Below are 15,312 nucleotides of genomic sequence, written 5' to 3'. Positions count from 1 at the left end.
ACAGGGGATCAATGTGGTACAGCACAAAAATGGTAAAGAAGTCTGGTCAAAGAGGCTGCTTTAGTGGGTACTGCCCAGTGAGGGGGAAATAATGCCAGTTGCCCTAACTGCTAGGAAAATTAAACAGGATACAGTTTGTAAAGCAACTGCTTTTTATGGTACCCCCCCCCCACCTCCAAATTTTCTCAGCTGGAGAAGCCCCCTTTGTGTTTGAAGAAACATCTTCACTGCTGAGAATTGGTTTAGGAATTACAATAGAAACACCTTATCTGCAGATTCACTTTATGAAGTTTCATTTTCCCACAGTTGACCATGGTCTGAAAACAGTATATGGAAAATTTCAGAAATGAACAACTTATAAGTTTTAAATTTCATGCCATTCTGAGTAGAGTGATGAAACCTTGAGCTGTCTTGCTCTGTCTGGCTCAGGCTGTGTCTTATTCCTTTGTCCACTATATCCATGCAGTATACGCTACCCACCTGTTATAGTTAGTTAGTCAGTCACTTAACAGTGGGCTTGGTTATCAGATTGAATGTTGTGGGCTTGTAGTGTTTGTATGTGGGGTTTGGTGCTCTCTATGGTTTCAGGCAACTGGTGGACGTACCTCCCACAGTTAAGGAAGGACTACTGTAATAAACCACAAGTTTTTCGGTGTTGAGTTCTCTTCCCCAGGACATCTTCAACCAACACACCCAGAGAGCCTGAAGTACCACTACCCCAATTAAGTTTGGTGGAAACACTTACACCCTCACTCCAGGATGAGGTTATACAATTTGCCTTCAGGACTGTCTGCATCAGAATAGCTCATTTCTGATCCTGGGGAACTGGGGTGAGGTGAAATTGTACCACTCAGACAGTTGAACTGGAAATCAGATCACCTGATCCTAGAGGCCAGAAATACAATGAATTTGAATTTGAATGTGAGCAACCCCTTTACAGAAGTTGCAAAGCCACGAAGACAAAGGGCTAAACTGCACCCAGGTACGGAGGAAAAGGGAAACAGCTCTGTGCTTCCAGAGCCAATTCCTATTGACGGCTTTTGGTAGTGTTATTTCAATTTTGTTCTTGGAAAGGGTGGTGACTTCCAATTTTAAATTTACTCTGCATACATTTCTGATGGATTTTTGTTTGTCTAGAGAGGAATTAGGGAAGAAGTCATTAAAGAGGCTGGATCTCGTGGGGGAAAGAGAGAGAAGGCAGGCAAGACAGATGTGGAGATACCCAAGCTTGCAGGGAGGGATATTTTCAAGAGGGACTTAAAGAGATGGCTACCAAAGGATTTACTGAGGAACAGCCCGGTCATGTTAGAGCGTGGGAAAGTCTGAGCTAAAGAGAGCAATAAAGCACAGGATTTACAATAAGGAAGCTGACATTCTCTCTCTCTCTCTCTCTCTCTCTCTCTCTCTCTCTCTCTCTCTCAGTCTTATCTCTGAAAGATGCTTTAACTTTGAGGCTCTGGGCCAGACACCTAACTTCTTTGTGTCCTCATTTGTAGACTGGAGATGACAACCCTTGATCTTAAGGACACTAGTCAGTACCATCCTGCCCTCAATCCCCTGTGGGAGGTCAGCTCAAACATGCCCTGTGGAGTGGGGACCAGACCATGTAACCTTGCCCTGCTGACCCATTGACTGCCAGAGCTGGCGTCTGGTCAAGTGACTGGTGACCGGAGACTTGAGGCTTCTTTCCAAATGATGAGCTGCACAATCAGATTCTTCTGGAGAATTTCAAAGGAAACCCAAGATCCACTAGAAGTGTCCAGACACTGTAGAAGAGGGCCTGCACCATGCTGAGCCATTTGCAAGAAGAGGGAAGGGAGGCAGGAAGGAAGAGAGAGGAAAGAACACAAAACGGCAAGACCACAGTCTGCCCTGTCCGGGTTCCAGGTCCAGCTCACATGCAGGAGCCAGCTAAGCACAGTTTCCTGTCCTCCATTTCCCCGAGCTGTTACCCTTCTCACCACAGCTCCACTTTTATTTCTTAAACCCACATGAGCCAGGCAGACCTGGAAGGTGGCTGGTATATGTGGATGAACCAGGGCTCTAACTCCCCCGTGGTACCTTAGGCCCTCACTAGCACCCTCCTACCCCCGCCAACACCCCAACCTGCTGATGTTTCTCTGACTCAGGGATACTTAACTCTTCATCCATTTTTTTTGGCCTCGCCCCAACCCCACCAGCAGCCCCACGAGACCGGGACCTTGGGCCTCTTGCTCACGCCCTCTCTGCAGTACCTAATACCTGATATGAAACAGGGTCCCAGATCATATATGAGGACTGGGTGACACTATCCACATAGTCACTAAAGTTACAGCAAATGGCAGGTTCAACTGGGCTTTCCCCCTCCCTCTCTTCCTGTGCTCAGGAACCAACTTCCTGCATGGGCTGTGCTGGCAGACTTCTCCTCCCCAGCAGGTGTTCCACTGCCCCATGGCCTCTTCCTTGGACCTCCTCACTCCATACCCTGCTCCGTGGGAGAGATCCCAGGGTACCCACACCCTCCAGTACTGCTGGGTTCCCTGTGTTCTCAGCTCAGTCCTGTTGCCCTCTCTCCAGTCTCACCTCCTTTACTGTAGTTTCTGCCCTTTGGCTTCTGCAACAGAGTCACCTGAGTTTGAGATGGTCCCCCTTCCTGCCTCTGCCCCTGCTGTCCTTCCTACCTGGAAGGTCGCCCCCACTCACCTTGTTGTCATCTAACTCTAACTCAGCTCAGCCACCTCTTTCTAGACTTACCAGACATCTTCCAGCTGGCTCAGAACCTCCCTGGGCTTCCACAATCCCTGTACGTCCCTCATATCAGAGGACCTACCTACCTGGCTTTGTTGCCATTGTTCACTTGCTATTTATTATCACAAGATGGTAATAAATAGCCTGGCACTTCCTATAACCACCAAGAAAGCATATAAGTAAATGCAAACCGCATTGGATAGCATGCTCTGCTCTTTGCTAGCTGTGTGCCCTTCAACAAGTCCTTTGCCTTTTTAAGCCTCAGTTTCTTCAGCTGTCCTATAGAAATAGTAATACCCACATTATAGGGATATTGAGCAAAGGAAAGGACGTTGCATGTGCAGCCCTTAGCACTGTGGCTGGCTGGTGAGGCGGCTCCATCTGGGTGAGCTGCAATGGTAGCTAAGAAAAGTATTTCTACAGACCCTGCTGCAGAAGGTTTCCAAACATCAGAGCTAACTCTGCAGTCCTGAAAAGAATTAAGAGCTTTTTAGAAATCAATGAATCTACCTTAAGTGTTCTTCAAGAAAGTTGAGAACTTTGTTAAGAAACCAGACACCCAGCACAAACCATATTTTCAAAAGTGAAACCCCCAAAGTTTAAAGGAAAACATGGATCTCTTTGCGGGGGGATAGGAATGTTAAAGGGCAGGACAGAAGAATGGCAAAAGGGAAAGGAGGAGGCGTGTTGCTTGGTGGAGGAGGTGCAGGTGGAAAGTCAGAGCCATCACGGACAGGTGCTTCAGGTCAGGTGCTGGGCTGCCTCGGCGGAAAACGGGTTCTCCAGGACTTGTTGAAGTGGCCCTAAACATTCTAGCCCTTCTCAGGAGAACCTGGGGCACAGACGCCCTAAGGAACTCTGGAATAAGTAGGAGGCAGCAAGTAAATGTTTTCAGGCACCCTATGTGTGCCATGAGAGATGGCTGCCCAGAGAGGTTGCAGGAGGGTGGAGAAGCCCCCCAAATAACCCCGATCAGGCGTTGACTGGGGGCCCCTAGAGTCAAGGAGCCCCCAAGTAAGGTCTGAGTGGCCTTCACCTTGACCCCCACCTCTCCCCTCGAGGTAGGCCAAGGGCAAAAGCGCTCTGCCTCGAGGGTCAAGCAGGAGGCGCTCTAGGCACGTCTCCATCTCCAGGCTAGGACCTCAGTCTCCTCCTCCTGGCATTGGGTTTGCAGGCCCCACAGTTGAGAAAACAGATCTTGGAGACCTACTGGAGCTTGCTCCTCCTGCAACCTCCCCCAGGGTGTGGGAACGTCTCAGCCCCGTTCCTCCCGCCGCCTCCCGATCCGGACTTGAAGGAAGTACTAGGCGGCCAGGGCAGGGAGCCGAGGCCGGGTGCGCACTGACTTGAACGCTGACTCTCCGCGCGGGCGGGCTGCGGAGTTCCCCAGCGGGGGCGGCGGCACCGTCGCGCCCGGGTGGAGACCCGGTCCAAGGGCCCGGGGCGCGGCGGCAGCTCCAGGAGGTCCGGCCGTGAACGTGACCTCACTGGGAGGGGCCAGCGCGGCGGCCTGGGCGCCGAGCCGAGCGCAGAGAGCGCAGCGCCGGAGCGGAGCTGGGAGAGCGCAAGCCGTGGACCCGATGGAGCGGTACAAAGGTGAGGCGCGGGGTCCCGCGCAGAGCGCACCCACTCCCTTCCGCCTAGTCCTATGCGGGGAAGAAGGGCTAGGGCTTATCCCGCCGGGATCCAGGTGAGCAAAGTCGACTGCCCCCGCCCAGGCGACCTGACCCGAAGAGGGGGCGACAGAGGTGGGCTCCTGTGGCGGCCTCCGCTTGGGCCCTTTGACCGTCGTGGGAGCCGAAGGCGGCAGTCGGCATTGGGGTGGTGGCTACGCTTCCCACCTGTAGAAGGAGAGGGTGCGCCCCGCGTCCCCCTCTCCACCCATAGTTGGCCCCGGGGGAAAAAAAAAAAGATGCCTAGAGTCGAGGGGCCCCAAGTAAGGTCGCAATCGTGCCGCGGTGCCGGGGCAAAGGGGTGAGTCGTTTGTTGGGTTTTCTCGCACGGGCGCCGGATGGGGGGTTTCCTGCAGATCCTGGGAAAGAGCCAATTCGGGAAGAGGGTGCGGGAAGCGCCTGGGGTGGTGGGGTGGGCACGCTGTTAAGTCCTGGCTAGATCGGGCCTCTCCTTTCCTCACGCAACTTGGGTAATGGTTTCTCTCTGAGCCCTTCTCAGATCCCACCACCCTAAGCTGAGTGGGGTGTGGAGGTTGGGGGCCCGAAAGCTGTGCCCAGCAGGTGGAGCGCCTGGAGGTTTCCGGGCCCAAGGGCTTCGCCGAGTTGCACAGCTGAGCGAGCTTTGGGTTTGGCCCTGGCCGGGAGGATCTTGGCCAAATCCTGTTGGGCAGGCCGCCCGTGTTGTGCCAGGTGCCCAGCTAGCTCACGTTTTCAGAGCCTGGGGGCTTGGACTCCAGAAGCCTTGGTTTGCGGGGCTTTTTCAAAAGGAGCTCGGAGAGCTGCCCCTTAAGCAGAACGCTGGCCCCGCCGCCCCCTCCCTTTGGAAAAGCCTTTTGCTCTCGTGCTGGGTTGGTCTTGGCCAAACCTGCCAGAGGAAATACTGCTTCTATATTTGTTTTCCCCTGGGATTGAGGAATAAAGGAGAATGCTCGGTTTCCCAAGGAATCTCACCCTCGATGGTTTCTTGTTTCTGAAACTGACATAAAGGGACGTTTGGGACGGGCTTTAGTTCCCTAAACCAGTATTGTCTTTTGACTTTCTTTTGCCTTTTCTCATCTGAGTCATTTGGTTACTGGTGAAGGCAAAAGAACCAAATCCTAGACAGCGCTTCACCTGAACCAGTAGGGTCTTTGGCAGACGGAAGCTAGTGGGGGAAAGGGGTAACTGGGTTAAATTTGTTGACAATGAATTTTTCTGTAACCGCCTCCCTGATGCCTCTCTCATGTTTCTAATCGGGGAGGGAGGGCATTAATCTCAAATTCTGCTGGGATCACCGATCTGTTTTGTTGTGGAATACATCTTTATGCAGTCTCAAACACTGGAGGAGGTCACAGCCCCTCTCTGTGTATTCCTTCCACCCTTTGGGGGAATTCAGGTTTTGGGTCACCTCTTGACTTGAAGGTGGCTCTAGAGTCCTTTCAGTTTTCTGAATTGTGAAGCTGAGAGGGTATCTGCCCCATGATCTAGGGTCTGTGTTCTGAGCTACTTTCTCAAGTCAACAGATTAATCCAAGGACCAAGGTAACAGGTGCATTCTTGCCAAGTGCCCAACTTCTCACCACTAATCATCAGCAGAGTTCCGTGTTAATAGTTTCTGACTTGGCTCTTGACCTGATAAAGTCCTCTTAGTTTATCTTTCTCTGGAGGGAGTTGAAAATCCTCCCACCCTAGAAGAGGATCAGTTGGGTGCTTCTTGCCAACTAAAGAAGTGTAGTTTCTAGTTCAGAGTGTTTGTTTTCTGGTAACACATGTTATCTGCCTTACCGTTTTGCAGTAAATCAGACACAGTGATGAATGAACAATCTTGAGAATTCTCAAGATTGCAGAGGGGAATCTAACTCATCAATTAAGCTCATCTTCCAATGTTGGACTCATGAGAAAAAAATCTTTCAGTTCTCAGTGTCATCATGCTATTAATATTTTTGTTTTACCTTTCACCAAGGAATTTTGTTCCCCCTCTCCCCTAGTAGAATTCTTGTTCTCTTGAGAGGCAGACGAGTTGCGCTTTGAACACTCATTGAATGGAAACATTGGTCTATGCAAAATGAATAATGCTGGGCTCCAGATCTGATTGGCAAGTGCCCCTTTAATAGAATCAATATTCTCTTGCTGGTCAGAGATTGAGGGCTTTAAAAAAATGTCAAATTGAACATTTGTCAAGTAATTATAGCAGCTTAAACAAAAATGGAAAAACAAGGTTTGTTTGGATTCTCAGAACTTATGTAAAAATTATAAAGAAAAATTCTTAAGTGTAATGCTACTAAATGTTTTCTTAATTGTTAATTTTTTCCCCTTAAATACCTCCTGTCTTTATGCATTCTCAGGGTTGAGCTCTCCCTCTCCCACATAGGTAGACTATCTCATCACTGTCTTCACATTCTCAAAATACTTTCTCTAATTTGTAAATCTCCTATAGCTACTGTTTATAGGAGAAATTGCTTTTCCACTTTCCCCAGCCTGCATGTTACTCATTACACACACCCCCAAAATAGCCTATCATTTTTAGGCTCTGGGCTGATTTTCCATTGTCATGTAGGACATAAAGAGAGGTCCAGAACTAAAGGATGGTGGAACCACTCTATGCCTAAGACAAAAACAAACAAACAAACAAAACAAAACCAACAACAAACAAACAAAAAACCTTCCAGACTTCTCTTCTAGTCTTTTCCAAGCCCATCTGCTAGATAGCTATGACTTTAAGCAAAAATGGGTCCAACATGAATCTGTATAAGCAGTAAGACCCACATAAGTGTCCAGCCTGTGGTGCCAAGTCCTACAGTGATCCTTGAAAAGGTGCCCATCTATGGGTGTTTCCATATTTATGAGTCTCCTAAAAGCATCCTGTATCACTGTGCACGAGCCCATTGGTTGAACTCACCCCATGTAGTCAAGGATTCTGGTTCCTATTGCTCTCCCAGCTGGTGAGCGGATCCAGGGCCAAATGCGACTGACCTACTATCTGTGGATTGCACTTGGAACATCACGCCGAAGCTTCCTGAAATTGCATCATATTTGGATCCAAAGGGGCCTGGTTGAGATTTTCAGACTCTGGATCAGAGAAATTGGTTGAAATTGAAATCCTTTTCCTGTGTTCTTTGGTTTCTGGGTCTAATCCCCTGCTTCCCCACTTAGCTCTAGGGCACTGGACATGGAAAGGAATGACAAAGAGTCAAGCCAGGCAAATACTTAAAAACTTGTCTAGGAATTCTGAGATCTGTGATCAGAGAAGGTTGAAAAGGAAAAATGGATGAAGAGCGATGAGCAGATTGACAACATTTAATTCGCCTTTTGGAATTATTTTCCACACCTAGGAGCTCTAGTTTTTTCCTATTGATATTCCACTTATGACAGTGGAATAATGTAGGGGCTTTAAAAATTATAAATGTGGGGGAGCAATATGAAAGTGTAGGCTCAGCAGGGTATAGTGGCACACTCCTGTAATCCCAGCAGCTGGGGAAGCTGAGATAGGAGGATCGCAAGTTCAAAGCCAGCATTAGCAAAAGAGAGGCACTAAGCAACTCAGCGAGGCCCTGTCTCTTAAAAAAAGAAAAAACAAACAAACAAACAAAGAACAGGCTCCACCTGACATTCTGGTTTAGTTGTCCAGGGTGACTTGGGCATTGTAGTTTTAAAAGGTCTTCAGGTGATTCTAATATGCAGTCAAAATTGAGAGTCATGCTTCCTTTTAAAAAGTGAAATGTCAAAATAGAAAAAAGTGCCATAGTCCTTTGGAATCAGGCAATGATTCCAGGGACCCCCCCCAGGGATATCAAAATCCAAGAATGACTGAGTCCCTTACATGAAATGGTCTAAGTTGCAGATAACCTGTACATGTTGTCTCATATACTTTAAAGCATCTGTGGATTGTTTATCATATTAGATACAATATATATAGTTATTATACTGTATTGTTTAGGAAATAAGGACAAGAAAAAAGTCTGAATATGTTTAATACAGATGCAACCCTGGTGTACCTAACTACATAAGCTACACAGTACATGTTAGCAACAACATACCTTTTTTCCTCAAAAATTTTTGATCTGTGGTTGGTTGAATCTGAGGATGCAGAACCCTGGACTATGAGGGTTGACTGTAATTATATAAACACCTTCCTCACCTAAAAGAAAGAAAAGCAGGTGCGGAGTGAAGGGGATATCTTCTCCTAATCACAGGTTCCTTGACTGAATCTTGTGACACCTACGAAATCTAGTGTAAGTCACCTTCAGCTATCATAGGCTTGAAGACGCTATGAAAATGCTGTTTAAAACAGTCTCCAATGTGGAATCCTAAGCTCACAGTTTGCTCATAGTACTTGACCCTGAACTCTCCTGACTTTGAAGCTCTTTGTGTGGGAGCCCTTGATGCTGTGGCACTGAAATGGTCTGAGACAGAAAGACTGAGAGGTCACAGTGGGTGCTGAAAGGCCCCTGCCGTGGGGGAATTCTGCTTTGGGCCCTTCCCCTCTCCTGAAAGGGTGGGAGCTCTGGGAACTGGGCTGGATCCAGCACAATTAAAGGGCCAGGAGGGGCCACGGCTCTTCAAAGCTGAGGGAGCGGTGCCAGTTCTCTTCCAAATCCTTTTAATGACAGGAAATGTTTCTCTCAAGACTTCTGTCTTTCAGGGTAAGAAGACTTCCCCAAGTCTAGGGGGAGGATGATGGCATGTTCTAACCAGAACTTTAGCAGAGATAGGAGGGAGCACAGTCACCGACCAGGGGGATGGGCAGCAGCTCAGGAACCCCAAGACCCATGTGCTCCTAGGGTGAGTCACTGAGCTCTCCAGGCCTCAGTTTCTTCATCCTGAAAACAGCCTCCAGTGTCCCCCCATGTGACTTTGCAACCACTCTTCCATGCTAGTTGCTCTGTGGTCACGGAGGAATCTTTGGAGGGAGGACATGTCTTGGGGAGGGGAGCCAAGTGAGGGAGGGACTGGAGCTGGGTCACCCAGCAAGGGTCAGTTTAGGATTGCGATTCTTATAAATAAGACCGATTTCCTGTGGAGAGCTGGAGAGTCGCAGACTCAGTGGGAAAGGGAATGCTCTAGACTATGTGAGGAATTCGTTTCTTAAGGACTCATGTGTGACTCTGTCTCCAAAGATTGTTAAGTCCGGAGCCATGGTCTGAAATAGATTTATTTACTCCCATTAGAGAGACAGGTCAACTGAGCCGAAGAGATTAAGCAACAGTTCAGAGGGTCAGAATCAAGATATACTACCCCTGAGAACTGAATTTCTAAAGGGAGAATTGCTATTCAAGAATTTATTCAGAAAGAAGTGTTCAAAACACTGTCCTATCATTCATTATCAGTGTCTCTTCAGCCAGGAAAGGACTAGCTACTAATTTAAACTCATCTCAGCTTCAGGACCTGCCCACCTGTTTCTTCCACAATTCTTCCCTTAGTTTCACCTGTGTCCCTCACTACTTTTGGTACAGCCTCATTAATGCCCCACACGTTGTGGGTATTCGACAAATACTTGTTGAATTAGTCACGTGGTCTCGTAATTATGTGAATATATGTTTTCCCTGTGAGGCCCGGCTCTCTCGAGACAGGGACTTTGTCTTTGTGACCCTCCCCAGCCTCTGGCACGTTACCAGCCAGCCATAGGTAGGGTCTGGGACCTGATTGGTGAGGGAATAAATTCCAGGCACAGGGCCCATGTTGACCCTTGCCCTGACCCTCAAGAGCAGACTGGATCACAAAGCGAAATGAAGACTAATCTCAAAGCCACGTTTTGGAAGTGGAGAGGAGTTTGCGGTGGCTGCCTGGGGCTGCCCGACTTGAGCCTTCTTTCTGTCTGTTCCAGCACAGGGATGCTGCTGTTTGGTGGTTCAGAGAAGGATCCTGCAGGTTTCTACTTGTGAGTATGAGGCTGTCTGTGCCCTCTGCAGCAGCTCTTGGGACTGCCACCAGGCTCCCAAGGGCACAGACCTGGCTTCCTGGCTCATCCCGTGCTCTGGGGAGTCAGCCTGGGCACCCAGGGACTCGGGCTTCTAATCTGGCTTTTGCCACTAACTTGCTGTGCGACCTTGGGCCAGTCAGTTTCTCTTTCTAGGTCTTGTTTCCTTCTTTGTACAAGTGAGGATAATGGCTACTAATCTGCCTCCCAGGCTGCTTGGAGGAATAACTTGGAAAAGTTCTTGGTAAATACATGAAGAAGGAGAATGTTAAGTTAATTCAGGAGAGCGGATACCTTCTGTGATGCGGTTCTGCCCACCAGGTGGGAGTCCTCACAGTTACTTGAGGCACCAACCATCTTGTGCTTTACAAAGCCTTTGGGAGCTCAGAGTTGGGGCTTCTCAGCCAGTTCCCAGGCATCCTTGCTTCCCAGAGACAGCACATGGGGTCCTTCTATGAAAGCTGAAAGGAGACCCCAAGGAACTGCTGATTTTCAGCCTTATGTGGGGAGCTGCAGCCTTGTCTTGCCTGACTTCTTTGATATCTCAGTAAGTTTATGTAGGTGAGACCCTTAAATTCTAACAATGGCTTTGAGCTCCTTGCTAACTTTCTGTTACTTGGTTCTCACTTTCTCTCTAGTTAATCTCAAAGCTAACTAAAACCTCCACTGAATGAGGGGTGTGAGAATGCAGAGAAGCACGGGAGAGCCAGCGTCCATCTGGATGCATTATAGTGCACTGGAACCAGCACAGAATGGGGCAGGGCACGATGATGTCAGAGCTCTTGACTGGAGCTAAGGGTCAGAAGACAGAGAGGGGCACCTTGGGCCACAGAAGCCCTGCTTTGCTGTTTTCTAAATAGACCCCCTCATTCTCTTCTACTCACTCTGAAGCTCTCACGTGGACTTCAGGCCTGGTGGAGGGTGGTAGGCAGGTATGGAAGCTCAGCCCAGCAGATGGCAAATTAGCCTTCTGATCCTGATTCAAAGAAAAGAGAGTCAGCTGTGAGCTGGAGAGAGCGCCCTGCTGTGCACCAGAAGGACTCACTGTGGGCAAACCTGCAAGCCTGCTCTGGGGATAGCTTTCCCAAGTTCCATGACCAACTGTCCTGGTTTTCCTGGGCCAACTGAGATGAGGGTCACCCTGTTCCAAAACCCTGGCTTTATTAAATGCCTCTAAATCAATTATTTTCCTTGTAGCAAAGGCCAACTAGAGCAGTCACTCAGTCTCTTGATTAGAAAGTGAAAGTCCCAGGCTTAAAAGAAGAAAATCATAACCAACTGCTAGGGATACACAGCAGGATGTTAAGCTAAGAAAAAGAGGCCAGACTCGAGAGTCTACACACTGTGATTCCATTTATACAACTTTCTGGAAAAGGCAAAACTACATAGAGGGAAAGAAAGCAGACCTAAACTGTGGTTGCTGGGGTGGGGCAGGGCTGGGGAGGGGTGGACTACAAAGGGACAGGAGAGACATCTTTGGAATGATAGAAATGTTCAGTATCTTTATTGATTGGTGGTGGTTACATAGCTCCATGTATTTGTCAAAACTCAAAGCTATGTAGTTAAGAGGGAAGTTGTTTTTTTCTTCTGTGTATGAATCATACCGCAGTAAAGCTGCCTTTTAAAAACACGCTATCATATTGTGATTCTGTGGCAGATGCTGAGGAAGGATCCACTAAGGGTAAAGTTGATTATTCCAGGTTGAAAACAGAAGCCAAGTCTTGGTGAGGTTGTGATGGAGAGAGAGTAGAAGAGGGTGAAGAGTTGAGGTACAGGGCTGGGGTTGTGGCTCAGCAGTAGAGCGCTCACCTAGCATGTGCAAGGCCCTGGGTCCGATTCTCAGCACCACATAAAAAGAAATAAACAAAATAAAGGTATTGTGTCCAACTACAATTGAAAAATAAATATTAAAAAAAAAAGAATTGAGGTATAAAACAAAAAGACCAGGGTATCTTGATAGTGTATCCTAAATGCCGGAGACTATTCCAGTTAGCACAGTCGAAAATGGTGGAAGCTCTGTCTCCATTTAGAAAGAAAAATTCTAAAGACCAGGCAAGAGATGAGCCCAGGATGGCCCTAGAATATTGGAGCATCAGCTCTGGGCTCCCACCGTGGGAGCTCTGCTGCTATCCACACATGGATCTAATGTATTGACTTTGGCAGTCTTTCCAGTCTTTTTTTTTTCTTTTTTGCCAGTAAAGTTATTGAGTTGGAATGGAGTACCCATGTCTGCACCATAATGATTTCCTGGTTGTCTTTTTTTTTTTTTTTTGGCAGTCCTGCTTGTCTATGTTAACTAGGATTGATTTTTCAGAGAGAAGAACCATGATGAATTAAAATAACGCACCTAGTCCCATGGGAGGTGAGGCATCAGTACCTTGTTTCCATTCAGGGGGAAGCCTATGATGCAAGGGCAGAATCACTAGTGCTCATTGCCTGAGGCCAGAGAATGAGAATTCTCTGAGAATAAAGGATGATCATTACTCTGTTAGTCCTTGTGGGATCTTAGTGTCTTGGTATCTTCCATGAAAAAGAAAAAAACAAAACAAAACAAAATCCTCATTGGACTGTTCTTCAGGTGAATTTTGCCTGGTTCTGTGCCCTGGGGAGTTAGACCCTATCTCTGCAGCTTCGTTAAGAACACTGTGTTGGATGGCTGTGGACTGTCTATCTGTGAGGACTGTATTGGGCCCAGGACATGTTCAGTTGTGAATTACACAGGAGATTTCAGACATGTGGCACATTTTAATCACAAACATGTCCAAGCCACTAGTCATCTACCGAGTCAGTTCTGTTCCACCCATCCTGGGGTGTTCAATTAGAGTGATAGCTGACACTTTTCTTAGTTCTAATTGTCTTGATGTTGTTGGGGTGGAGGTTGGAGAAGCAGAAAATAATTTTTGTGCATATTTGTAGTGAAAATTTCTTGACACAGGGTCAGGTCTGACTGTGGCTGGTCCATTTAAGAACCACCAAGCTAGGATGGCCCCAGAGCCCACTTCTGATTTGAGTGCAAGAATGGAGGGACTACTGTATGCAAAGGAACAGCTGGGAGTGACGGGCGAGGGAACTGGACACTTCCTTACCTGACTGCAAACCATGACCACCATCTCCCAGGGCTATCCAGGCACACTGACATCCTTTTGGATTTTGATGACTGTCTTAGCCTTCCTGTTCAACCAACAAGTGGGAATCTTGCCATTTCCTTCCCTCCTCCACCCCTCCCCCGATCCTAGTTTTTACACAACAGAATTTATTCATGTTCACTGTATTCAAGTTCCCAGATGGGGGCAGAAAAAAAAGGTTGTGTTGAATGAACTTATTGTTCAGAGGTTTCAGTGACTTCTTTTATTTAATACCCACAGTCCTAGAACATATTGAGCTGATTTACTGAATTTCAGAGTCCTTTTGGGAGGGACTCTAGGGTGCTCGATGGCCCTGCTTCCAGAGCTGAGATCTATCTGGTGGCAAGTTTGCTTGGGGCATCTCAGCTTCATCTTTATGGCTTGGGTCTCCCTGAGGGCAAATATTTGGTTACAATCCTGGGCTCCTTATGACCTAGGGATGGTCACCACCCTACTGTCCTTTGCACTGTCAGGACTTCTATGGTATCCTCTACTAGCACATTCTTTGAAGAAATAAAGATGCGTCACCAACAGGTGCTACAGGGTACAGAAACCTCCTGTGGCTTCTGCTTGGTTGTTTGTTGCACAAATGGGAAGAAATGAAGGATGACAAAGTGGCAGTTGTGGGGCAGAGACACTCAGTGCCGTTAGCCTCACGCCTGCTCCAGTGGCTCATGCAGCGTGGCTGGTCCTTGACAAGCATGATAATCGCCATTCTTCACTTCACCCTGTCCCCCAGCAATTCTGAGGTCCTCGCAGTTCCCACCTTGGATTTTGCAAGTGCTGGTCCATGGGCCTGAAATACCCTATCCTTGGGACCTCCTGGCAAGCTCATTTGTCAGGGCTGACCTGGCCTTGACACCTTGGTCTTGGCGTGCTTTAGAGGTGGGGTCCCTACTGGGTGTTACTGGACTCGTGGCTGAGGATCATAGGGTGGGAGACCATCAAGTGTGGCTGTCTATGTGCAGTGACACTATGACAGTTCCCGGTGTCTGGAGCCCTGGGGATCTCCTGGGAGCCATCACAGGTACTTGTCTCAGTGGAGTCTGGAAACCTGTCTGGTTCAAGTCTCACATCTCAGATGCTGTGAAAGCTGGCCCGAGCAAAGCTGGTGGGGTTGACCACAAAACCTCATGTGCAAGTGAGGACGGCTCTTCAGGGTGCCCAGGCTCAGCCCTGTGCTCTCCCCTCCTCTCCCTCCCCTTCCTCCTTCCTTTTGCTTCCTCATTTTCCCTCTTGACTGCCTGCCACTCCTCCCCTCATTTTTTTCTGCTAGTTCCATTCAGGAACAGGTCTTGAGTCCAGAAAAGAGAACCTGAGGCCACAAAGACCCAGAGAAGAGATAGGACCTCACCGCATCCTCTCGTCCCCATGGAGAAGGTACCATCAGGCTCTCATTTTGAGTGGCCATGGTTAGAATTCCAGGCTTCCCCGGGAAAGGCTGGTGACTGCAGAGGCTGGGAAGGGAAACTGGGCTTGTCCTCCGTATGTGTCCCTTGGAAGAGGAGGCCTGTGTGAAAATCTGTTCTGTATGGCCCTGGCTACTTAGTCAGGCCTTGAAGGTGGTGTTGCACATGGCCTTCTGGAGAGAATGCCCATTCCCGCAGCTCTCAGGGGTCACGTTGGCCCTGAGACCTTGCCAGCCCACCTGGCCTAGTGCTGCTCAGGTCAGAGTGACTAGAAAAGGAAGCTCTGCTGCTCTTTCAGTAGGTCCTTAAGTAGTGCCAGCGCCCACTGAGGGTGGGACCCTCAGTTCCAGCCTGTGCATGGCTCCTCCCACTGCCATTCCACCTTCCCTGTCAGAGGAGGGGCGGCACCACACTGGGGGAGCCTGAGAACGTCGCATTGTTTGGATAAAAGTTCCAAGCATGAAGGCGCAGCACTGCCTAAAA

General features: G+C 48.5%; 1 protein-coding gene across 2 annotated transcripts in view; it reads left to right on the top strand.

The window, feature by feature from the left end:
• Positions 1-4,015: 4,015 nt before the first annotated feature.
• Positions 4,016-15,312, top strand: part of AFAP1L2 (actin filament associated protein 1 like 2) — an 89,707-nt gene continuing 78,410 nt past the window's right edge. Inside the window, exons 1-2 of one of the 2 annotated variants that reach the window (XM_081267761.1) lie at positions 4,016-4,323; positions 10,203-10,256. In XM_081267761.1, coding sequence (XP_081123887.1) covers positions 4,308-4,323; positions 10,203-10,256 — 70 coding nt within the window. In that variant the 5' untranslated portion in view covers positions 4,016-4,307. The remainder of the gene's footprint in view (positions 4,324-10,202; positions 10,257-15,312) is intronic. The other variant, XM_081267762.1, reaches the window with a different exon arrangement.

The sequence above is a fragment of the Spermophilus citellus genome, assembly GCF_964194105.1.
Source record: "Spermophilus citellus genome assembly, chromosome: 15".
In the NCBI taxonomy this organism is placed as follows: domain Eukaryota; kingdom Metazoa; phylum Chordata; class Mammalia; order Rodentia; family Sciuridae; genus Spermophilus; species Spermophilus citellus.
This window is presented reverse-complemented; position numbering and strand designations above follow the sequence as displayed.